This window comes from Pipra filicauda, unplaced genomic scaffold (assembly GCF_003945595.2).
Source record: "Pipra filicauda isolate LSUMZ 115617 unplaced genomic scaffold, ASM394559v2 scaffold53_size3534045_pilon, whole genome shotgun sequence".
NCBI lineage: Eukaryota > Metazoa > Chordata > Aves > Passeriformes > Pipridae > Pipra > Pipra filicauda.
This window is the reverse complement of record NW_024104687.1, coordinates 124,817-151,131: the sequence shown is the minus strand read 5'-3', so window position 1 is coordinate 151,131 and position 26,315 is coordinate 124,817. Positions and strand designations below refer to the sequence as shown.

The following is a 26,315-nucleotide window of genomic DNA, read 5'->3' as shown; positions in this document are numbered from 1 at the left end:
TCCTCTTGTTTGCATTTTTAAGCAGTTCTGGGGGCTGGAAAAAAAAACCCAACCAACAAGGTGAGCATAAATTTCCTTATATTCTATTAAAATATAATATTCTTTAAGAACCTTTTAGCTAGGTATTTAACTAAACATAAAAACTGGTGTTGAAAACAAGCTTTATTATTTAAGTAACTTTTGTCTGCACCGTGTCTGTCTTTCAGAAATCATAAAACTTCTATTTCAAGAGGGAAAGAAAAGACTACCCCTGACAAAGGGAATGACCTGGAAAAACAGTGTGCAGCTGTCATAGTACATTCTCCACCACTATGTTCACCTTTGATCTGGCCCTTAAGTGAGTTTGCTGGATTAGAATAACAGGGTTGGTGTTTTTTTTTTTTCTGAGGTACAATTATATTTTCCAGTAAAAATGTGGTTATTTTATATGACAATTCTGTAAGCCAAATTAGAATATGATGGGCCTTCTGGGCTAATCTTAAAATGTCCAAAACGACCCTTTCTGCAGAGTCTCCACCCGGACTGATGTGTCACCTCCCCGGAAAGTGCTACGAGCAGCCTGGGCAGGGAGGTCCCTCCTCTCCTCTCTGATCTCATCGAAGCAGCAGTTTTGTCCTACAAAGAAACATCTGTCCTTGACTGTCCTGCCCACAGGCCAGCAGTGATCTCCCACACAGCACAGGCTGAAACACCATCATGTTGAGGGCAAAGTTCTCAGCCTGCTTTTCTTCGTCTTCCTTTTCTCCCTAGGTTTTTACTTCATGTGTTCAACGATGGCTTTCAAGCCTTAGGAGATAGCTGAAGAGGGCGGAAACAGATTTATATCTTACCACCAACGATAGCAGAGCTTGATAAAATGTCATCCATGCAGTTTTTTCAAAATGTGAAAAATGTGTTACAAGCACCTCTCACCAGTAACAAAGAGGTTACAGAACGCCCGTAAAGACAGACTTTATGCCTTCCCCCCTCCCCAGGGTCACAGTACTGAGACAGCCACCATCCAGCCACCATCCAGCCGCCCGCCTTGGAAGGGGCTCCACGGCCCTTCTCTGCCACCGGCCACAGCCGGGGGCTGCCCGTCCCCTGCCCGGGTGCGCCTTCGCCGCGGCTGGGGAGAGCCGGGCGGGGCGGCTCTGGGGCGGCCCGGGAGCGCGCCTGGGGATGGTGTTTCCCAGGATCGTGTGCCGGGATGGTGTTTCCCAGGACTTCGTCCCGGGTTGGTGTCTGGGGATGGTGTTTCCCAGATCGTGTCCGGAGATGGTGTCTGTCCCGGGCTGGTGTCCCGGTTGGTGTTTCCCAGGACCTTGTCCCGGGACCGTGTCCCCGCCCACATCGCTCCGCCCCCCCCGCGGAGCGGTGACGCCACACCGGCGCGCGCCGCCGTGACGCTACTCGGAGGGCTCCGCCAATAGCAGCGCGCGGAGGGCGCGCGGCGCCGCCGCCCATTGGCCGCTCGGGCGGCCCGCCCCGCCCCCGTCCGGCGGGTGACCCGTATGCGCGGCCCCGCGGCCGTTGGACCCGCCGGGCGGGCGCGGCCCCGCGATGGCGGCGGTGGCGGCGCGGTGAGGGCGGCGCGGGGCGGCGCGGCCCGGCGGGCCCCAGGATGCCGCTGCTGTACGTGATCCTGCTCTCGGCGCTCGCCGGCTGCTGCCTCACGCTCCTGCTCCAGCTCCTGCTCCTCTACAGGAAGAAGCCCGAGCCCCCCGGCGGGACGGGCGACGCGCCCGGCGGCATCGTCTACTCGCGCGTGGCGCCCGAGCACGGCCTCAGGGAATACCTGCAGGGCGCCGAGCCCGCCGGCGGCCCCGCCGCGGCCGAGCCGGCCCCCAGCCCGGCCCCGGCCTCTGCGGCCGCCGCCGCCCCGGGCCCCGAGCCCGGCAGCAAACAGCCGCCGCAGCCGGAGCCCCCCCCGGCCCCCTCCTCCCGCGAGGAGAGCTGCCACTTCCTCAATGCCATCTTCCTCTTCCTCTTCAGGGAGCTCAGGGACACTGCCCTGGTCAGGGACTGGGTCACCAAGAAGATCAAGGTGGAGTTCGAGGAGCTGCTCCAGGCCAAGATGACGGGGAAGGTGCTGGAGGGGCTCAGCCTCAGGGAGGTCTCTCTCGGCGATGTCCTGCCCGTGTTCAAGTCGGTGAAGCTCATCCGGCCGGTTTGCTGCAACGAGGAGGGCTGTCCCGAGGAGCTGGGCTTCGAGGTGGACCTGGAGTACAATGGTGGCTTCCACCTGGCCATCGACGCCGACCTGGTCTTTGGCAAGTCGGCCTATCTCTTCGTGAAGATCTCCCGGGTGATGGGGAAGCTGAAGCTGGTCTTCACGCGTCTGCCCTTCACTCACTGGTTCTTCTCTTTCATGGACGACCCCGTGATAGTGTTCGAGGTGAAGTCCCAGTTCGAAGGGAGGCCCATGCCCCAGCTCACTTCCATCATAGTGAACCAGTTCAAGAAGGTTATTAAGCGCAAGCACACCCTACCCAATTATAAAATCAGGTAAGATGTCCTGCGACCTCAGTGTTACTGGGGGTGGTGTGCAACAGAATTGCTGTTTTGCTCTTAGCAGGTAAAAAGAGATTTTTGTGGGCATTTCTGCAGTAGGGGTACTTGTCCATTGCTTGTCTGCTGTCAGAAGCTTTCCAGGAAGGGAAGGATCGTTCTCCATTTATAACAGGTGAAGAAGCCATTGCACAGTGAGGCTGTGACATGCCTTGTACTGTGTGTAACTAAATGGCAGAATCAGGAGGTGTCAAAGATTTTTGGGATCCTGTCAGGTGTCCAACAACAGGACCACGATATCCCTCTTTGGAAGAGAGAAAGAACGGCTTTGCAGAGAGTGTGTGGGTTTGGGGTGTCCTCCATAGCTCCTGCCCCTGGTGAGCCACCTGGGCAGCACTTGCGGCTTACACTCACCTATAGAGGTGAGGTGGTTGTTGCCTAATGTGACAATGGGTAAAGTTCTGGCTCTGAGGAATCCTTTTGAGATCCTATGATATATGCTGTCAGCTTCTCTACTGGTCTGCTTAATTTCTTCTGTAACTTGGGTGAAGTCTAGAAGTTAGTAAGAGAAATATTGCCACTACTGTGGTAGGTAAAACTTTGGGGACCTCTTGGGGTTTTTTTTCCTTCTTTGTATGGTAGTATGTTTTCTTTTACAAATGTGCACATTGCAGCACAGAGTGCATTGTGCAGTGAATATAATGAAATGATCAGTGACATTTCTGTAGCAGAAGTGGCAAGGGACATCTTGACTTTGATTCCACACTCTGGTATTGAATGTCTTACCACTGTCCAGGTACTGTGTTTCTGTTCTGTGTCTTACCACTCTTACAATACCATCTTTCCTTTCTCTTTTGTTTGTTCTTTGTAGCTTGTATTATGTGTTAAGTGAGGATTTTTGTTTTGTTTACCACATTCTTCTGCAGTAAGCCTTTTTCCTGAAATTCATGAGAGATGAGTAGCTGAAAATGCCTATTTGAATTTTGAAGTGTAATTAGCTCAGTAGTGATGTAATTTTTAGAGCCTTTTCAGCTGGTTCTCCTGCAATTGAATTTCTAAGAGTTCTCATTAAAGTGGATTTGTAAAATATCCAAGATTTGGACAACTCTGACAAGGCAATAAGTAGTTTCTTTGGATACTGTGGTGGTCCTGTCAGATTTTGAGGCACTGAATGGCTCTCCAGAAGCGAGCAGTCCCTGGGAAGCAGGGAAGCTGTCAGGAGCAAGTTTGCTTCTGTTCTCTTACTTTTTTGGAAAGAGCTTGAAGCTCTTTAGCTGTGGGGAAGGGCCCTAAGGAGAGGCTGGGATAGCACAGTCGTGGTGCAGAGCACTCTCGGCATGCCTGGGAAGAGCAAGTACAGCAGATGGACTTTACACTCCCTTGACAAGTTTTTAGGGTTCCCCTGGAGCCAGTGATGATGTGCTCCTCCCCTTCAGCAGGTGAAGACAGACATCTGCATTTTTCCTCTGACAGATACACCTGGACAGTAAGGTGCTGTCATTTAGGTAGAAGGAGTCAGTTTTCCACGTGTTTCTCAAACTTTCTGCCCCAGAAAGAATGACTGAGGCCTGTGTGAGCCACTGGCACTTAAAGGAACTGGGAGGGAAAATAAGGAAAGAAGAATGTAGAACCTGAGATAGAAATGTGAGGACAGAAGGTAACTGACACTGATCTATGAAGTATAAATTATTATAAAACTAAAAAGAATTAACTGTTAATTTAAAATGTTCTCTTTAGTTAAAGGAGTTGGACATTTATGAGTGCTTTAGAGGAAAATGCAGTAACAGTTGAATTTCACTCTAGATAGTAGGCTGGTAACATAGGGTGGCAGATGTTCAGTGAAACAGTGCCCAACCCTGGGAGGGTGGTTTTGACCTTTAAGTTTTATGCCATGACCTCATCATGTCCTTCTGCCCCTCCCTGTTTGAAGGGGGTAGGCAGGACACTAAGCTTAATGCTACTAATGTCGTTGTCTTGAGGAAGGAAGGTCGGGTCACTGGTGTCCTGCTGTGCAGAGCCTGGCCTTTAAAACTTCCAGGGGGAACATTTAGCTGTGCCCAGTAGCACAAGGTCTTGTGAAATACAGTCTAAAGCCACGTGTTCTCCGCCAGTGTGTCCCAGGGGAGTTTAGGCAAGTGGATCCCAAGGCAGCAAGGCTTAGTAACAGCTGAGTAGTAACAATACTTTCTTATGTGGTGGCTGAGCTGAGAGCTGAGACGTTATGGTTTAGATGGTGTTTGGAAAATCAAGTACCCTGCTGATAAGATACAAAACTTGGTGGTTTAAATAGAATTTGTAAGAACACATTGAATTTGGGAATATGATATGTTAATATATTCCATAGCAAAGAGTATATAGGAAGAAGTCAGGAGTTTTTACAACTGCTTTTACAACTGTTACCTTAGAGTTTAAAAGTTTTTCATCTGCAGGGAGTGTGATAATCCTCTCCTCATTTGTTTTTCCTGTGGCCTGTATGCCTGTGTTTAAATATTTGCATCCATGCATAGCTCAAAACTTTTCTGATGTCTCCCTACTGCTGCTCAAGTAACTTTGTAAATAAATCTTTGAATAGCAGTAATTACAGCCTTGTAAACAAAAGCACTTGGAGTGTGAGGAGTTCCCTTTTCAGCTGGTTAAAAGGGGCACTTTGCTGCTCTGTTCAGATTGGCTCTCTGGCTTCCAGGTTGAAGTTCACAAAAGAGTTTCATCTTGTTTCAAGGTATTACCCTCAGGTACATGGTGTGACTCTTGGGGCTGGTCCTGTGCAGGGCTAAGGGTTGGACCTGATGATCCTTGTGGGTCCCTTCCAACTCAGCATATTCTGTGAATCTGTGAATCTGTATTAATTAGCACTAAAATTAAAAATATGCCATTTTCTTTGTCTTTTGTGTTAGGCAACTTATAGATATTATTACTTGGTAGTGAATGGCATAAGAAGAGAACTTTTGTCAGTATTTGATCATCCTGTAACTAAGGTTGTGTAGCAGATCCCCACCTCCTCTGTTATTTAGTTGTTAAATACTGCATGAAAAAAGAATGTATCTTCATGTGTGTTGTCTGTTGCTACAGCCAGATTACTACACGTGTACTTCTGTATTCCTTCCAGTTCGTACAAAATTAATGCAGCAGAGCAGTGATTAGTAAGATGATCTTCTGTATCACCCATTGCTAGGACTGGCTTTGTGTGATGTGCATAACTGCAGCTGGAAAGGAGAAAAAGGCATCCTGCATTCCTGCTGCACTCCTGAGTGTCTGTAGGAGAGGCAGTGCAGCCTAGTAAGTGCATTTAAAGTTTGTCTGGCATTTCATGCACATTTGTCTCTTCAAAAGCAATTGTCTACTAATTGAAAAAGAAGGGATGCACTTTGTCTAAACACATAAGTAGTAATTTGTGTTTTATTCTAATAGGGTGTGTTTTCTCTGGCCCTTTAATAAATGTGTTTGTGTCTGGCAAAACACCCTATTATGAAGCTGCTCTACCATTGAATGGGAATTGCTGTCTTGTATAGTAGAATTTGATTACATCCCTGGATGTAAGGCTGCTGCTAAAATCCACTGAATGGTAGGCTGGGTTGTTTTTAGTTTGGGGTTTTTGTTATCATTGATAAAGGATTTGTGCAATTCAACTGATAATAGCAACAGTTACTACTGTTTTGTAGTTAATGTATTTCTTGCTTTGTAATAGAAATGCAAACAGCTTTTCTGAAAACATTTTTGTATGTTGGAGCAGTATCTTGTTCAGATGTAGGGAAGATCTAATATGACCATTTTTCTTCTCCAATATACACAAGTTCTGCTGCATTTTTGAGAGTGAGATAACTGAATCACTGTTATTTCTTTTTTTAATAGCTAGCCCTAATGAATAATTGTAGGTATCATTTATTTGGCTCTACGTACTCCAAACTCATTTGGACTTGAATTAACTGTTTCAATTACATTTTTTTTTCAGTCCTAAGTCAAGTGGACTAGTGGGTGGAACTTGAGAATGAGAGTGGAAAGCCTTGACCTCCCTGTTGGTTGTGATGTTTTGCAGAGTGGCCCCAGCCCCAGCAGCTGTGTTGCTGTGCCCAGATGTGCAGTGCTGGCACTGTCAGGGCTGGATTCAGTCAGTCTGGCACCCGCCCAGCTCTCCTTGACGCTGTATTTGTCACACAGGTTTCTTTCACTAGAGAATGACAAGGAATGCTGGCAGCACGGAGTGGAGTTTGTTTATTTGGGTTTTCATTGGATACACTCAAACAGTTGTTTAGTACTGTAGACGTTGTTCATGTTGGTTTTAACTTTCTGTGTCATGGCTTTTAACAGTAGGATAAAGTGGTTAACGCTGAGCTGCAGTTCTGCATTGCCATAGCAGGTTTGGGATTTACAGACACATTTGCAGAACTGCTTCAGGTGTCTGTGTCCTTGCTTGCTGGTGCTGTTGCAGTAGTCATGTGTTCGTCTGGATTAGTTCTCTGATGAGCTGTACCTTGCTCGTTAACCTTTTATTAATCTGCTTACGGTGGCAACCTTGATATGCCCCCATCCCATCAGGTGTGTAGGTACACGTAGGGAGGTGCTGTGCTGTCCAGCCTGTTCTTAACTGTTGGGTGGAGTTTGGCTGTTTTGAACAGGGCCTGGTCTCGCTTGTGTAGATTTTGGACAGCTTTGGGTTTTGGGCTCTTTCTAGACAAAAAAAAATACACTTTACCATAATGAAAATACAAAACCCTTTGTGTGTATGTGGAGGCTGAGGAGGAAGTGCTTGCAGTCTTGTCTCCCACCAGAATTTAACTTCCTGGTATTTCTTAAGAAAGGATGTGAAAAAATACGACAGCTGCTGTTTTTTTCTAAATGTAACATCTTGCGAGTTCATCCATTTAGACTCTTAAGTAGATCAGGTGTTGCCTAAGCAGTGAGTCAGTCCTGTATATTTTAAGAATACTTTGCTTCTCAGTTTGTTACATTAAAAGAAAGCTAAGTATTGATACTAGCCTGTTTCGAGAAACTGTACTTTATTTTAAAGCATGCTACCACAGAGGGGAATGACTTTCTTTTCGTTAGAAGTAATGTCTCAATGAATTGCTTCTAACATTTCTCTGTTGGGTATTGAGATGACCTCATCTGGTCCCTTCCAACATGAATTATCTTGGGAACTGATCGTTTGCAGTATAGTTAGTCATGGTAAATAGTTTTATGCTTTATTTGGAAGCTGGGGCTATATTGAATTTCACTGGGAAGAACAATTAGACAAGCCTATTTTAATTTACCATTATAGAATGCAGTCTGAGAGTTACATAGCAGTTTCTTATTTTTGGCAAAACTTAAGCCAAGAAGTAATGTAAATAGCTATTGATTTGATTTTATAAGTTTTATAATAGAAATTACTTCATACTATGGTAATAGAGGTATTGGAAAAAGTATAAAATTTAAAAGAGTATGTATTATTCATATGATGTCGTTATATGCAGAAGTACCAGAAATAGAGCCTGATATTGTGACCATGTCTTAACTTCAGAAAGCAGCAGCCAGTAGAGAGACCTTTCTCAAAGGTTCTGCAAAGGGAGAGTTTTTCTTTCTGAATGATTTCTACTGTGGTTGTGATATGAATCTCTCTTAGTAGTTAAATTTATAGGGCACTCCTGTTTGAACAGAAGTTCTCATTTCTACTGCTGCTGAAAGGAAAGAAGAGATCTTTTTTTTTCTTTTTGTTAACACCATGCCTGTTCTAGGTACAAAATCTTCTACTGTTCAGAAGCATTAAAAAAGCTCCCAGGATCTGAGTCCTTTTCTGCTGTGCAAAAATTGATGGTAAAGCAGCACTGTGATTTTCAGACTGCTCCAGAGGTAATGCCCTGAGTGATGCCAGCACAAAGACTTGTTTTTCTAATGGCAAAGTGGTGCTAATTGGAATCAGTAGATCTGTCTGCAGGCAGTGGTTTCATGCTTGGAAGGTTATCTTTGCAGTACATGGACAAGGGATTTCTCTTGTTCATACAGGAGTTGGGTAAATGGATCTGTAGGCAACCTGACACACTAAACAAAACCAAACCTCAGAGCCTTAAATACTTTCCTTTTTTTCAAGGGTGCTACGTGTGTAGAAGGAAGCTTTTTGTAGTGCAGAGGTTTTTTACTGTTTTTATTTTGGGAGTGCTCTGCCTCAGGCATACAGTGTGTCTGAAAGGTCACTAAATACATCTTTCCTCAGGTTATATGAAATTATACGGTGCAAAGTATGTATGTAAATCTTCTTATGTAGCTGTCAGATTCAAAACCATTGGTTCTAGGGGTTTTGAAACATTTTTGGTCATCCAGCACTTCATGAGTTATCACACTGGAAAGATTTAATTATGAAAGAATGTCAGTTTGAAACTTGTTCCTTATAAAGTCAGATTTAATGAGTGACCAGCTACATACCAGACATTTCCCAGTATACAGGTGGCATTCTTTTTGGGTTAAGAGTCAGCCTTTTCCTGTGGTTAGTCAACAGATCTTCTATTTTCTTAGCTGCAAGGGTGATGAACTAATACAGCACTGACTTGAGACGGATTGGTGAAGAAACTGAGACACCACAGGTATAGCTGGGGACAAAAAAACCCTCAGCTGGAGGGAGAGATGGATGAAGGTGTAAGTTTTGTGATTAGTATCTGTATTTGCTGCAGATAGGAATCCAGTAAGCATTAAGGCTAATTGGTGTGACAGGAAAATAAGACCTCCTTCAACTTTTCTTACTTGAAACAGTATATAAAAGACTCTGTACAATAATAATGAAAGAATATTAACTCATGTAGCACTTTTGCTGGATTGTATTTAAAAATTACTTGATCTTAGTCCTGCAGTGAACATCTTTCATGTTGTTAGTGAATAAAGACTCTGGAAAATCCGATGAGATTTTTTTGGCTGTTGGTGTTTTGCACATACCAGCATTGAGACCACGTTCATCTGGGCTCTGATCTTCAGTGTTCAAACTGCTCTTGCTACTCAGTGAGAACAAATATGTTTCTTTTTATTCAATTGCCATCATCTGTATTGCTTTCAATTCTTTTAAATAAAATATGAAATAAGCAGAAGCACTTTTTATTATTTCAGGGTAAATACAGGGCATATAGGAGTTGATCCCACTACTGGACAGTAGGCATCTAAGAAATGTCCAGGTTTGGTTCCGAGCCTCTCTGTTGGAGCAGGTGGGTGTGTTCAGGCACTGGAGCTGGGCTATTCTGAATCACCTTCTCCAGGCTGTGTTATGATTTTTACACTCTGTGCATAGACATTGTGACTAATGTCCCCCACCTGTTACACAAACCGAACACTGCATTTGCCTTGAAGGAGATTATTACTTCCAGGGATAGAGACACGGAATTTACCTCTAAAAATATGTAGCTAATACATCTCTTAGTAGCTCATTTGATGTAAAAATGTATGAGCCTTTTGCAGAACCTATTTTATATCTGTTTATATATATATATATATATATATATATATAAAAAATATAGTTAATCTTTTTATTAGCGAATGACACTTGATCCGAAAGCTCTCAAATAGGCAGCCTGGGCAAGGCCAGGAGGTTTCAGTCATCAGTGAGGTGGAAGGGGGTGGTGCTCCAGTGCTGGTGAAGCTCAGTCTCAGGCTGCTGCATTCACTCTTGGAGCTACTCCTTTCATGTTCCTGGCTTTCTGTGGGAAACTGCTTATCCTGCATTCCTGCAGAGATTGCCTGAAGTCACTTGATAAGCTCCTGTGTTTACAGCCGTGTTCACACTTGTTTGATTTAGAACTATTTCAATATTTGGTTATTTTTGACATTATTTTTCTTTACAGTATAGTAGAAGGCTTTAAATTTAAAACTTCTCCTAGGATTAATAAACTTTATTGTCTAAAATGAGTATGGAGAAAAATTAGCAACTCACATAGGTAGGTAATATTAATAGATAATTTGTGCCACCCCACTCAACTAAACTCCATGAATTGTAGAGCTACAAAAACCTTTGCATGATGATCTCAAACTGTGCTTTCATCCAGCAGAAAGCAGTAATCCAATATTATACATGTTAGCTGGGAACAATTATTTCAAGAAGGTTCTATTCTGAGTGACGTGTGACTACCCAACTCTAAATAATTTTAAAAAATGCTCTCCTGGAAGTTTTATTTTGACATTTGAGGGTTGAAGAAGGCTTGTTCATGACAGTGGATAAATTTTCACTTTGGAAATGAGCGTGGATGCCAGTTTGTGTGAAGGGGTTTTGAGGGTCGTTATTTTATAAAAATTCATCAGGTTAATTGTGACACACTAAGCTGAACACAGAACTTACAAATCATTTATTTGAGTAGTTTCTGCTGATGTCACTGAGTTTCTGTTTAAACTTTCTGTTTAAAGAATTTACTGCTGGAATTGTGTTTCTCTCATTTGAGAGACACGAGTAAGATCCACACAAGTTTTGGAAGCTTTTTCCATTACTTTTTACTTCTCCTGTTTAACAAATGGCTGTTGTTTCACAAGCCAGTTGAATCCAGACCTCCAAGGTATTCGATGATTCCAGCCAGGGTATAGAGTAAATCCATGAAAAAATCCTGCAGCGGAGACTGAATTTGCCGGCGAGGTTTGTGTTGCACAGGCAGTTCCTGCAGCAGTGCTGGGTGCCCAGCCAGCAGGGAGTGGTTGTGTCTGGGGGCTGGGAGGAGGGTGCTCCTCAGTGCCCAGCCAGCAGGGAGTGGTTGTGTCTGGGGGCTGGGAGGAGGGTGCTCCTCAATGCCCAGCCAGCAGGGAGTGGTTGTGTCTGGGGGCTGGAAGGAGGGTGCTCCTCAGTGCCCAGCCAGCAGGGAGTGGTTGTGTCTGGGGGCTGGAAGGAGGGTGCTCCTCAATGCCCAGCCAGCAGGGAGTGGTTGTGTCTGGGGGCTGGAAGGAGGGTGCTCCTCAGTGCCCAGCCAGCAGGGAGTGGTTGTGTCTGGGGGCTGGAAGGAGGGTGCTCCTCAGTGCCCAGCCAGCAGGGAGTGGTTGTGTCTGGGGGCTGGAAGGAGGTGCTCCTGCGTTGCTCTGCCCAACAAGGTGGGGTTGCTGTGCTGGGTTTGGTGCCTCCCGCTCCTCCATCACACCTGCCCAAAGCCACGTGGGTGCATCTGCTTCCCTGAGCCTTCTTCCTTCTGGAAGGACTCCTCCTCTTGTGGAGCCCTGCCTGGGTTCATAAGTCCTCCAAGGCCTTGGAAGTGCACCTCTGTTTACTGCAGGACCCAGCTGGAGCCTGGCAGCATTTTAGACCTGTCTGTGTTCTACAGTTGTGCAAACTGCCAAGGAGGTGCTGGGTGTAGCACTAAAGAAAAGAGAGAGAGGAAGAACCTTACTTTTTGTGAGGTAAGAAAAAGGCAGGAATTGTTTTCAACCCTCAGCTGGGCTCTGGAGAGCTACTTAGTTATTTTTTTTCCCCACTAGCTGCTGTAATTCATTTTAGCCTTACTATGAAATGGGAACAACTTACCTTTATAATGTCTGAATTCCCTTGTCCCTTGGTGTGGTTCAGCTGAGCTCTGTGCTGGAGCCTTTGCTGGGCTCAGCAGAGGGGCCATGAGGAGCAGTGTGCCCAGCCCACTCCACTGGAGCTCTTTCTGGTTGAAAAATACAGGAATTCTACCACAGCAATACAGTTCACACATTTTGGAAGACTTACAAGATGTCATAAAGCTCTGTCTGCAATAAAGGGTGTATTACAGAGATCAACTGATGATACAGTTAATCAGACTGTTACACGTACTCAAAGACAGTAATTAATTGCCAGATATTACTAGCATAAAATTAAATTAGGATAATCATTTGGGAATTAATTTTTTTAGCAATTTTGTGTTGCTTTAACTGAAAAACTTACAGGGACAGTTTGAGATGTAGATGTACAAAATTATTTCTTACTTTCTGTCCAGGATTTTAAAATTATCTGTGGATATCTACTGGAAATCGTAACACTTGTATACTTTGTTCCTGACTTTCTTAACTGAGAGTGCTAAGCTTCAGTATATTTTCTTGAATCAATTTTAATGGCAACATAGTTATGAAAAATGCCCATTCAGTGTACAGATATTATGATCTACTTTAATAATGGCATTAGGTACAAGATTATGTGTAGTAAATATCTTAAAGCATTATTCCTGTTTGCCTAAGCTAAAATAGGAAGAGTAGAAATGGAAGATCAGTCTTGCAGTGACATAACAGAAGGCTTCATGGTAGTGTTTGAGTCACCTCTGGGAGTGATCTGGCTTGGTGAATAGTTCCTTAGTAATTAATCAGGATATGATGCAGTGTAATTCTAGAAACTTCAACAGTTGTTTTTTGTTTTTAAGAATAACTGCATACTTGCTAACAAAACTTGATGCAATATGTTAGAAGAAACAAAACAAATTCTAATGTTTCCAAGCAAAGAGCCCTGTGGATTACAAGGGGAGGTGGGGTGGGAACAGCAGTGTAAATCAGTGGTATTGTTTTAAAACAATACCACAAAAACTCACATTTTTTTTTCTATTTTCTCTGTTCCTCTGAAGGAAGGGCAAATTAGAGAAAGTATCCAAATTCATGGGCTTGGTAGGAAAAGATTATAGCAATTTGAGAAGCTGCTTCTTTCCAGTGTAATCACAAGTGCTTGCCATCAGTGATGCAGGATTTGGCAAGCGCAGGAATCCTTCCTGTTCATTAATCTCCTGAGCCCTTCCTGTATGTGACTGTGAGCAGCAGTGCCACAGGTCATGGCCGGGCTGAGCTGCTGTCCTTTGGTCCCATTTACAGTGCAGGCCCACAAATGAAATGCTGTGACACCACTGCTGTCACCTGTGCTTGGGGGACGGGTGGCCAGTGCTGGCCATGGCCTGGTTCCCACCCTGCAGCCCCTGAGCTCTCTGCAAGCAGGGCCGTGGTGAGTGCTGCCCACAGCTCAGGGGAGCTGTCAGTCACCCAGCTTGGAACACAGCCCAGCTCAGGCTCAGCACCAGCTCCAGCTCTTTGGAAGGCTGCCGGGGTGGGGATTGGACCATCTTGTGTCTCGTCAATAGATAAATGGAGACTAAGGAGAAGCTTCTGTACTTTGAGCATTTTTAAAACTTAACTGGAGGAGTGAGGATAAACCCTGGAAAGCTATCATGCCTAGAATTCAGAACAGATACAAATATTTTTTCACTTCTGGCTGACAGCTGTCTGAGGCTGCTTTCAGCAGTGTTGTTTTCTCTCTAGGCAGTCTAAGAGATGCCATTTGTTTCATATGGACATAGGCTGGGCTTTAGAGGAGAGGATTAAAACTCTTGAGCTCAGTGAACGAGTCATGTTCAGAGCTTAGACTTCTATTAGAACATCATCTTTTTCCTCTAACCACTATTGCAGAGAGAGGATGTTTGTAGGGACTTGAGACCTACTTATGGGAGAATACACTGCTCACTGAAGTGAGCAAAAGGCAGTGCTTTGCTGGCATCAGTCCCTGGGATCAGTCCCTAATCCAGCTGGCTAAAGGTAGAGTTTTGGGGTGGCTTGGGTTTATTTGCTTATTTTCTGGTGGGTTTTTTTTTCCTCTTGCTGTTCTCCTTGAATGCCTAAAAGCTGCTTGCTAAACCACACCTGCTGCTCTTCCAGCCCTGTGTGAACAAATGAACATATTCTGCATTTTCTGTCCCACCTGGAGCAGAGCCACAATAATTCAGGTTTTCTGCTTAAACAGGGCAATTTTGTCTTCATCCTGTTCGAACCTGAAATATAGCAGGATTTTGATCTCTTTCTCTTAATTTGAATCAACAGTTTGCTTCAGCTAAAAAAAACCAAAAAACAACCCCAAACCCAAACCAAAAAATACCACCTGAAAACTCTGGTCTCAAGCAGGCACTGACTGCATTGAGTTGACAAAGCTGTTTCAGTATTTATGGAATTTAGAATTTGGACGGTGTTCTTGAAGTGCAAAATAGTCTGTGCATGGTAAAATCAATCTTGTTCGTGCTGATAAGAAAGCAGTTTTGGTAAGTCTGATTCAAAATTTCTTTTTTACCTGTGGCTATTTCAGTCCAGACAGTAATACCATGTCTTTAGGACTGTCCTTCTTCAATTCACAATGACTTCTGTCATATATGCAAGGAAAAAAATCTGCTGTCTTTTTGGAAGCATGTACTGGACTGTTTCCATTTATTCTTGTCGAAGTCAAGAACAAATCGAAGTTTTATAATTGTCTGTCTTGAGTGTCTGATTCAAGATATATCTCAGAGTTACTGAGAAATGAGAACACTGTAGCTTAAGAATCTGGAAATGCATGAAACATCTTTGAAGAAAAAAGGGAATAATAAAATCTTTGCTTTTTCTTTTTTGAGGTCTTGGTTACAAAAAAAAAATGGCTGCTCATATATTGAGAACTTGTGTGTAAGAGCCTCCCACATGTCTGGGGCAGAATGTCCTGTAACACAGTGGGGGGGGGTACTAGATCTGATTTGAAGTTTACCATAAAACTTCCTAGAAAATAAACACTGTCTTATTGCGATGTTTTTCAGGGTTTAACTAACATTTTCTTAATAGTGTACTATCTGAATTTCAGACTTCTGACCAAATAAGATGATAAGTTTGTGGAGGGTCTCTTGTAACTTAAAAACAAGTTGAAAACACACTAGAAGCACCTAATATAAGCCACTTTTAAAGACTTTTTTTCTTTTTTAATAGCATGCATATCCAAGCAAGATTTTGGGTGTAGGGTGTTTGTATATAACTTTAGGAACACGCTCTTCAGTGTGTCCCTTGTCCTGGTGACTGCTTGTGAAAGGGGGGGTGGCTCCCAGGTTTTCCCAGCCATGGGGAGCAGCTGGGAGCAGCTGTGCTGGCGGACTCTGGCAGGAGCCTGGCTTACCTGGCTGTGTTTTTACAGCACAAGGGAACTGTCTGGCCCTGGTACCAACTGTCCCTCTCTGGTGCTTCACCAGTTCCCAATTGGAAAGTCTTGCCAAATAAATAGGGTTGTCTTGTACTTAAATCATCTGACAGCAGTTCAGTTCCCTAATATGTTATTGAAATCTATGGGAAATAGCAATTTATCCCATGTGTAATTTTGGAAATGCACAAACTCTCTGTAAATTGCTTTAAATGGATAAGTGCAGTGATGTAAATTTGGAAGGCTTCAGAGCAGCACTCAAACACTGAAAATGCATTTAAGATGGATATTTAGCTCTTTGTACATTACTAGTGCCAGTGGAAATAGGTGATGTGTTGGGGTTTTTGTGAAGGATTTTACAAATCAGTTACTGTGTTAAGAATGTGAACATAAGTGCTTGTTGTAAATTAAACATTATGTTGAGACTGCTTTTAATCCCATATGTGTAGAAGATTTAAGTAGTTCTGCACCAAGTCCTGCATACACTGTTAAGTGTTTTGCATATTATTGTGTTTAACTGCATTGGTATTTTAGAATCAATTCCTCTTTAATTCATTGTTGTATGAATTTTTAAAAAGTATTTTGAAAATAGAAATCAATATTGTAGTAAACATTGTCTTAATCTAGGAGGGAAAATGTCTTGTTCAGGGGATTATTTCATTATTCTGTGCTGCAGCAAAGGCTTGCAGTGTATGCTGAACACTTTGTTCTGAAGTTATTTGAGGATGATGGTTTTGGTTTGAATGTATAGGTGGATATGTCTGCATCCTTACTGGAATTCCTTAGTCTGTTAGTTTGCTTTTTTGTTTAGTTCTTATTTTTAGTATTGAAAATAGATTGGTCCAGGTCTGTGTTCTTGTTAAATAGCCTGCAGGCTGTTTTATGGTGTGTATGTGTAAGGGAAAGACCTTATAAATACCAGCTCACTGAGTTTTATGGTGGTCAGAGGTTTGATGTTCCCATGGAAAACTATCTTTTTTTTTAATAGATTTTGGGAGAAGATGTATTGTCAGTTGCTGGTACGACCTGAAAAGTAGTTTATTTGTGCTGAAAACCCTTCAAACATGCAAGTATTTATTCACCCAAAACTTGGCATTATTTTCCAGTGTGCTTGTCTAACTCTTCCTTTTTTGCCTAACAAAATCTGAGCCAAGCCTGTGTTTTCAGGGGGTAAAAATCACTCCCGACAGGAGCAGGGCACCCTTGTTTGTGCTTGAAGTGAGAAACAGGAAGGGCAGATGTGATGGCTGGAGGTGGGTCAGGGTGGGAAGGGGATCAGGCCCTGAAGTGATACCAGCTCTTGTAGAATGAAAATAGTGGGGTCATCTTGGTGGAATGTTCCCTACTCTTGTGATCCCTACTATTACTTTAATTATTTGAGAACTATAAAGGAAAATATGAGTCAAATATCAGACCAGACAGTACATGCAAAAGGCATGTTTTGAGTTGGTTGCTTATAGTAGGCTCATAAACATAAACCGTGGTCCAGAGTGATTTCATAGCTTCATATGTGTCATGCAAGACTTAAAGAAAAAACGTTGGAATAAACTGTTTAAAATTGAATTTTTTCACTTGACCTGTGTCAAAACGGTTTTCTTCCTGAAGGAGTTAATGAGGGAGAAACTTGGAACCAAATTAAAGTTAGAAGTTGAATGGGATTTCAGGAAAAGAGCTGGAGTGTTGAGTTGTGTTTCTTCACCAAGAGAACAAAAGAAATGTCTTTGTGCTGGCTCTGTGCGAGGCTGTTGCCGAGTGCCTTGACTGGGAGCGTGGAGCTCCCTCCCCAGCCTGTGCTGACAGTTAGAGGGTGCTCCGTTGTTTATGGGGTTTGTGCAACTCTTCAGTGCAGATCCAGGGGACTGTTTCCTGCACATGTTGTGATCTCTGAATGTGACAGGCAGATGCCTGTGCTGGCTGAGCAAACAGGACTTAGGAAAGCCTTCTTTGCCATGGGATGGCAGATCCGGGCTGCCTGTGCTCATGTCCTCTGTCCTTGGCGGGAATGAGTGCTGGGAGGCTGGGTTAGGGTGTGGGAATGACTGCTGGGAGGCTGGGTCAGGGGGTAGGAATGACTGCTGGGAGGCTGGGTTAGGGTGTAGGAATGACTGCTGGGAGGCTGGGTCAGGGGGTAGGAATGATTGCTGGGAGGCTGGGTCAGGGTGTAGGAATGATTGCTGGGAGGCTGGGTTAGGGTGTAGGAATGATTGCTGGGAGGCTGGGTCAGGGTGTAACTGGGCAGTGCTGGGAGAGGAGAGCAATGAATAAAGGCAGAAAGAAGGAATACCCTGCAAGAGTGTTTTCAAATACTTTGGTGCACATCCTTTCTGCAGGGTTGTGCCCTTGTGTTGGGATTGGGGGGGTGTGTCAGTCATGGGATGGGGCTGCAGCTGGGCAGCCTCTCCTCCCCTCCCTCCCATCGGGGCTGTGTCTGACACTGCAGCACCAGCACTGAAAAATGGAATTGCTATTTATAACACAGCATATTCTAATCAGACAGGGAATTATGTGGAGAGATAACGTGTGTAAAACACTGAATATCTTGGACATGAGCGGCTTTTCCTGGGAATCACATGCTGTGATGAGGGAAATAAAGCTTGGGAGCAAATATTTAGAATACCCGTGTCTTTATTTTAATTCAAGAAGAGTGGCTAAAAAGAGCAACTGAAAGTTTTTCACCAAGTGTGAGAAGAATCAATGTGTGTAACTGAAGTGTCTGTAAGGGTGCACCAGTCCTCTAGTACAGCACTGTCATAAAAGGTTTAAGCTTTAGGGTCATATTATATTTCCACCTTTCAGTGCTACAATGTTTATGCAGATGAACTGAGAAATTACAGACCTGGTAAGATATTTACTGCAAAAGGACTTTTGTATTAAATATGTTTGCAATCATAAACATACTGTGTGATTTTTTTCAACTTCCCACTTTCTCAAAATGACCTGCACTAGTCAATATAACTCAGTCGGTTCCTGTGAAGCAATCTTTGTTTATATTGTCCAGTTTGCTGCATTCAAAAAGCTTTAGTGGCTCCTACTTGTTCCTTTCGACCAATAAATATGTAGGAAGGGTATTATTTCTCTTTAGGAATGTTTAAGATTCACTGTGGTCTTATTACCTTTTTTATATTTCTCTGTGTTAGTGTTCTTTATGTAATTTGAATTAAGAGGAGTCTGTTCTGTGTTTTTCAGGTTCAAGCCATTTTTTCCATTTCAAGTGTTGCCAGCTGATGAATATGAAGATCGAGACCTCTGTATACAGGATTTTCTATTGACAGAAGGTCGACTAAAAGTCACGTTAATTGAATGTACAAGGTATATTTTTGTGCACTTTTGCTCATTCTTGACTAAGAAAGTACCCATGTTTCCTCAGTTTGTAGTTATTACAACTGTGGGCCCATTCTGATTCACCAAGTGGCAGCTTTGGTGTTGTGATTGCACTCCAGTCATGAAATGTACTGCCTCACAGAGCACAGTGCCTCTCTTTGCCTGGTAATGGAGATACTATTCAGACAAAAATTTTTGTAGTGTAGCAGCAGTTAAAATTTCCCCTTTGTCTTTCTGAAATTGGAAATCAAACTCCAACATCAAGAGCTCTTTAAAATTTAGATGTGTAGTTTGACTGTCTTGTGATGTGTTTCTTCCAGTTGACTGCTGGTGACCTGCTGCAAGGTGAAATCTCAGTATGGCTCATTGGGTTTTTGTGACTTCATGTTACAGTTCTGGCTGAAAATTGTTTTATTCTTGTTTTGAGCTATTTCACATCCTTGTTCTTCCATCCAGTCCAAGACAGCTAAATAGCTACTGTGCTGATATTTTCAAGGGATAATGAGTACCCCTGGAAAATTCCCTGAGAATGTGTCTAAGTGACCAGAAGATGAAATGTGTGCAACCAGTGATCAGCTGAAAAGCTTTAATGAATTGTCTGATATCAGTGAGACACTGAGGAAAACCTGTTTCACTCAAAAGCAGCTCCCTAAAGCAAAAGAGAAAAGCCATGCAGGGTTGCTGGGGATGCTTTAAAAATAAGCAAACAAGGGATGAGTTTGTCAGTTCAAGTACCCTTGAACATGCTTAATCTTGTCCCAAGCACCTGATTGGTTGGTTGTGAGGCTGGATTTGTGCTCACAGTGATCATATCCATAGTGCTGAAGGTCAGGCTGGCAATGAGGTTGGCAGCTGCTGTTTGCAGGCTTACACTGGAGCGTGGGGACTGTCCCTCTGAGGTGGGTCACAGGCACAGCCACCAACTCTGAGCCAAAGCCACCAGACTGTCAGTCAGGTGTGCTGGGTCCCAACCCAGGCACGACCTTCCCCTCCCGTCTGCCCCCTGCATTCAGGTGCACGGCTGAACACTACTTACATAAACTCTTCTTAGAGGGACATAGCAAAGAAAGATGTATTTATCTCTCCCTGCTGCAGTGCAAGCTTGAGAGACGTCACAGCCAGAGAGGTGAATTCCCTTGAATTGGATTCATTTCACTGGTTCTGGTTGTTGTGAAAGTTGTTTTCAATAGCTTTACTTAATTTTCAAAGTATGTTTACTACAGATCTCCACATCTGGAAGATTGGGACTTCCTGATTATAAATATTTAACCTAGAAACTTTATTTAACAGTGTCAAGATAAACAGATAAAATTGACATGTTTTTCTGACAGCTTTTGCCTCTGTCCTCTGAAGAGTTTCGTGTCACGTATCACAGTCACAAATGAGATGCTTTGAATGACAGCTTAGAAACTGCTCCTGTCAAATGTATGTAGAAAGTTTAGAAGGGAGTTAAAATCTAACAGCTCTTTTGAATAAGATTTGTTTGCCATTTTTATTCCAAAATATTTATCTGCTTTCAGCTACTGTGAGATAAGCTGTGAACAAGCTGGGATTGCTGTTCTATAGCCTAAAGTTTATAGGTTTGGGGTTTCTTTTCTAGTACTGATATCTGCCTGAAAAGCTTTGTAGCCTTCTGGAATAGGGTATCATGCATGAAGAACCACTCTTTTGTTATGAATGTTACAAAGAATTACAGATATGAGGATCCCAGTTTAGTGAAATATAAATATAAACAGTAGTAAACTGTTAAACTTTAGATTAAACTTTGATCTACACTAGTGTTCTCTTAAACCAAGAAGAGCTTCAGTACATTGTGAAGCTTAGGATTGAAATGGAAGACTGTTGCAGCTATTTTTGCTTTTCTTAAAATAAAAAATAGTTCTTTACGGAAAAAAACCGCTAGTCTGCTGATTGAACACTTTATTAAAAAAAAGAAAAGAGTACAGAGCAGGAAAAAAAACACAACTCAAAAAACCCCTAGCTAAAAATTTTCTTATATTTTTGGAGTCCTTCCACTAGAGGGTGGCAGTGTCTTTCCTTTGGTGTTAGGCTGTGCCTGTGGAATCTGTTCTGTGAGGACAGATTCTCTATGTGTACACATTGATGATAATAATAATAATAATAGTGTGTAAATGAAGAGTGGTGAGTATGTGGGATATGTGAGTATCTGGGGTATGTGTAATAGTATTACAATTCTTACTATGGGCTTTTCTATTTCAGGTTATTTATGTTTGGATCCTATGAAAGAGAAACAAATGTTCATTGCACAATGGAGCTGAGCAGTAATGTTTGGGAAGAAAGATCAAGAAGTTCTATTAAAACGGTAAAAAATAGAGTATGACCTTTGCATGTTGCAGTTTGTCTTAAGCTCTTAATACATTGTCTAGAAAGAGTGTTCTTTAGGCAATGAAATGGGTGATATAACAGAAAAAACCCCATAGCCGAGCAGTTATTTACTTTTTAACCCAAAGTATTTCACTGTCAGATTGGCGTGTGTGGATAACATCACGTTCAGCTGTCCCAGCTGTGCCTGAAGCTGTGCCTGGTTTGTCCTGTCAGCTCTCAGCTGCTCTGAGGGCAGCAGTGTGACAGTGCTTTGACAGTCCTGTTCTCTTTGGCTGGGGCAGCCTTCAGAGAGTGCTGAGGAGGATTCCCCGGGGTGGGGCTGTCCAGCAGTGTATTCCTGCTCTTGGGAGCGTTGAAGCACAGGGAGCAGAGGGGCTGAGTGACTCTCTGCCTCCCTGTCCCCTGCAGTTTGTGCAAATGGAGGCAATTGCCTTGGCTCTCCAATTGTTCTTAGAGCACGTGAATCCTACCGTGTCTGCTAAAGGAAAACACTTCTACAAAGCCCTGCAAATACAGAAAGTAATAATATTGCTGGTATTGTAAGTTAATCTTTTAGTAATTATTACACTGGATAACATGATGCATACAGCCTACAGATTGCCTGTCTTTTTTTGTGTGTGTGAGGGTGAAAATGACCTTTTTTTTTCCTTTTTCTTCAGACAAGAGGTGTGATATGTGAAAGAGCCTTTCAGTTTTACATTAGAGGGATATTGTGGCAGTAATCAAATTGAATTGGGCTTGTGCTGAGCAATAAGTAACGTGCTTAGTGAAGAAAAACCCTGGAAGCTTTAAAAACACTTCATGTTAACAGTTGGTTTCCTGTAAAGAAATCACTAGAATAAAAGTTTATGTCCTGCATTTTACCCTCTGCTGTCTGAGTTCAGCTGGCTTAAGCCCTGTGCCTTTGTTATATCTGACTGGAGTTGTGTTTGGAGACCAGCATCATTTTTCCACTGAGGCAGCAAGAATCCAGGATTTCAGTATCTCATTCAATTTTCTGCAATGAACTTCTACTTTGCATTGTTTTTAAAATCCTCGTAACAGATGCTGTGATACTTGTTTCCAGATTACTGTATATTATGTTTTGCCAAAAAGGGTGTATGGCTGAGCAACAGACAGAAGGCTTCTTTTTTAGCTGCTGCATTCTTAGTGAAATGAAGAACCTGAAGGGAGGGTAGGGGTTCACCTGTGCTGTCTTAGGAAGCTGTGACTCGAGTGACAAACAGCTTGGGGTCTGCCAGGGCCAGGAGCAGTGTGGGTCCTGCAGGGCCAGGAGCAGTCTGGCTTCCTGCAGGATGCCTCTGGGGCTGGTGGAAGGGAGGAAGGAGGGTGGGATGGCAGCAGCCTCAGCCAGGTCAGGCTGCTGAAGCACATCACCACCAGAGATGGTGACATAAAAGCATTCCAGGGGTCCTGAGAGGAATTACTGAGTTCACTTAACTCTAGAAGTTGCTAGTCTTCATGGAAGTACTAGGCAGGAGCTAGATTTGAGTCATTTCTTTTCAGACCTTTATGTTTAATCTGGTTTACATAGCGGTTTTTAATTTTGTTTAACTTTTAAGTTTGTTTTAATCTAAATATTTAAGGCTCTTTGCATGATCGTGTAAGTATAAAGTAGGAGCAACTCAGCCTTAGTAGTCTGGCCAGTTCATAGTCTTAGTACTTTCCTAATAATAATAATAATAAATATTTCAGAATTTTCCAGAAGGAAGCAATATTGCTGGGGTTAAAAACCAAACAAACCCCAAAACAAAAAACCCCAGCCCCATCCTGCTAATACTTATGTGAATGACCCTTTTTGGGGATAAACCGTGAATGGAACCGTGCACAAATCTGCAGGGTTGATGCTCTGGCAATGAAGGTGGCAGTGCATTGGTTTACCAGCACACTTCTCTGGACAAATTAGTTTCTGATTACTTTTAAATAATGTTGAGCAGCATTGTTAGAACATGTTCTTTTACGCTCTTAACAACAGAAGAGGAAAGGGAAAACGCCGTGCAGCCAGCATGGCACTGATGTGTCTGTGACAGCAGGTGGCAGCAGGACTAAACTGTTCCAGGGTGGAACAGCTCCTTTTTGAAAATATGGAAAAGTACTCAGTTTGAGACTCTCAAGAACTCATCTTCTGTTTCAACATCTAAAATGAAATGCAGGTTTTTAAACGAAATGGCAGTTTTTAAACATCTCTGAGATGTTAGAAATCCGGCCTGCAGTGTCCAGGAGGGTGTTCTGCAGTGTCCAGGAGGGTGTTCTGCAGTGTCCAGGAGGGTGTTCTGCAGTGTCCAGGAGGGTGTTCTGCAGTGTCCAGGAGGGTGTTCTCTGCCTCTGTGTGCAGTCCTTCATTAAAGCCAGAGAGCAGGCACTCCTGATCTGAGCTGCTGCACCTCTGCTCCGCTGGCACTGCCAGGAGTTCACTGTGCTCAACCACCTTCAATTCAGGCCACTAGACAGGTGGCTGCTCTTAAAATCCTGCTTTTGAAAATCTTGATATGAATGAAAATTAGCAACTTGCAGAACTACTTTTTGCTCCCAACTTATATTCAACAGATGTAGAGAAATCATGGAAATCTTCTCCTTGAGAAATCAGGTTAAATGTGCAAGTTAAGTTGCAAAATGTTAGGGCATCCCCCAGAGTGGCAGGAGTATTGCCAAAGATCCTCAACAACAAAAGTGTTGCTGACACATTTAGCACTGGAACTTAGTTATTTTTTCTCAGAAATTGTGACTGTGAATAGTTAAATAACAATTTATAAAGAACAAACATTGTGATGTTTTTCCAAACTAAAAGTTTACTTGTATCCCTCCTGTGATTTTTAGCCCCAAAGCAATGTTAACCATGAGGCAGCTGATGGCAGTAATAATAAATCCTTATTTTAATGCACATGTGTGCAATGCTTACTCAAGATGAAGTTGTTGGAATGAATAACAACTTCAGAAACTACAGAAGAGAAATGGTAGTCTGAGTTGAAGTAAAAATATGAGAGATATTCTGGTTGAAAAGGGTCTAATTTATACAGACCTCACAAAGGCATGGCAATACATCCTCTGATTCTGACTGTGTTCTGCAGTGCTCCTGAGGAAAATTCTCATAACTTTCCATGCTCTGTGACATTTGCATTCTGTTTATTGTGTTAGTGGCAGTGATAAAGATCAGGCAGGTTTAATACATCGTAATGAATTTTGGCGAGACTTTAATCTGATCCCATTATTTATGGAATATTAGTGGGTGTCACAATTGATTTTGAAAAAAGATGCTGTGTTAGTGAATATATCTGGAGCATTATTGAAGTGTCTGTTACAATACAAAGGTGTCTCAGGCTTCTGTCTATGAAATCTGAAACACCAGTAAGACTGCAGAGAGGTGATTTGGCACATTCCCATGTGAAACATGTAACCATTCTTAAATATCTTAATTAGTACATGCTGCTGGAATTAACATGAATCAGTGCATTGCTATGTAAAAATTACATGTGGATAGGATGAGGTCATTGGCATTAGCAGCACTGGATCACTAAACAGGTGTTCTATGGGTAAATAATTAGATATGTCTAAATAACTTGATATGTGTTTGTAGATATTAGGTAGAGGCTGTGTCATAAATGGGGATGGTTATGTCCACTGAGCTGCCAGTAAGCAATACCACATTGATTTCTGCTGAAAAATCCTGTGATTTTTTCACACCACTATGCATAAATGCTGGCACAGGTAAAGTCATCAGCAAGAGTCTCACCAAGTGTAACAAGGCCCAGGGATCACTCTAAACAAATGTGCTCCAAGGAAAAAACAGAACAATTCTTTCTGTTTGTAGAAATCGGAGTTTCTCTGTGCACAGAAGGAAAAAATACATACCTTCCTTAGAAGTGGCATAGGAATGGACCCAGAAATGAGCCTGGAGGTTCAGTCCCACAGAGCTGAGGCAGCTCTGCAGCCCTGACACCCTGCACAGGGACTGGGCAGTGCCCTGGCGGCTCGGGGGATGCTCAGCTGTCTTGAACATGGCAAGCACTGGCACCTTTCTCTGTTCCAGCCCTGTAGAGAAGAATGAATCAGGAGTGTAGTTGTCCTGAAACGAGAATCTTGTTTCTCATGAACTGCCCTGCATATCTGTGGAGTCATGTTTCCTTTGTCTGCATACTGATTTTTCTGACAGATAAATTGGTTTTCTACAAACTGTAGAAACTCTTGAAAAGACATTGGTATCTTCTGATACTGTTGCACCCAGGAAGCACAAACTGTAAATGACTTCTGCTTTTTATTGGGTTTATGAATATAAAGTAATGGGGAGAGGTGCTCAACTGCAAACCAAAATGTATCTGTTCCAAATTTGCTCTTAAGTGGTGCTGTAAGAATAGCCACAGTTTCATATTCCTACAGGTAGTAAGTGATGGGGCTTTTGTGTTGTTGGTATGGGGGTTTGTTATGATTTTTTTTGAAACCTCTTCTGTAAATGTTAACTTTAGCAATACAGAAACTGCATTTCATAGTCTGCAAAGTAAAAATTTCCATCTAAACTGCCACAGCTAGTAGCCCATAAGCAGCAGTTGTCTCAGGAGCACACAAATATCCTCTGAAGTAACCTAATAATAGAAAGAATTAAAGAATTGAGATAAGCATCCCACTGCTTTTTTTAGGAATGCTACTTGATGTTTTCTCCAGGTCATTCTGAACATTGTGGTCAGCACTGAAGTGACTGAAGGGGAAGGCCTATGACACCATCTTTCAATATTGCACTTGGAATTTGTGTGTGTGTACATACAGATATATAGGCCATGATCTCCACTCCTTCTGGTGGTGTTATCTTGATGGATATGGCCTTTTATAGGTAAAGTTAATGATAACTTTGAATTTACTTTAGGCAGGCTCATTGGTTCCTGCTCATAAAAACAAAGCAATATTTCTCAGCCTTTCATAAAACTAAATTTCCTTTATCAGGGATTATGGGAAACCTAAAGGTATTCCAGTGCCATAACATATGAATGTAAAATGAGAAATAACGTAAATCAAATCCATCACCTTCTGAAATGAGTTGCCCGAAGGTACTAAACTATAATGTCAAAATTTAAAACAACTGTGAAATGTTAATTTGTAAATACATGGAGTTAAATGCCTCACAGTTGGCATTTCAGTGTGCTTATTTAACAGCCTGCCATTTCAGCATTTAATCCTATCAAAAGAAAGGAGGAGGATTAAAGCAAGAAAAGCTTTTTGAAAATGTCACTTTTTATGAAAATTCATGATCTTGTAAAACTTGATAATATTTGTAAATACAATGGGGAATAGTTCTGAGAGTTGTGCCTTACATAATATTCTGTAA

The 26,315-nt window shown here is 42.6% G+C and overlaps 1 protein-coding gene across 1 annotated transcript in view; it reads left to right on the top strand.

Moving 5' to 3' along the window:
• Positions 1-1,532: 1,532 nt before the first annotated feature.
• PDZD8 (PDZ domain containing 8) overlaps positions 1,533-26,315 on the top strand; it is a 54,747-nt gene continuing 29,964 nt past the window's right edge. Inside the window, exons 1-3 of the mRNA XM_027730479.2 lie at positions 1,533-2,487; positions 18,521-18,643; positions 20,876-20,978. Coding sequence (XP_027586280.2) covers positions 1,604-2,487; positions 18,521-18,643; positions 20,876-20,978 — 1,110 coding nt within the window. The 5' untranslated portion in view covers positions 1,533-1,603. The remainder of the gene's footprint in view (positions 2,488-18,520; positions 18,644-20,875; positions 20,979-26,315) is intronic.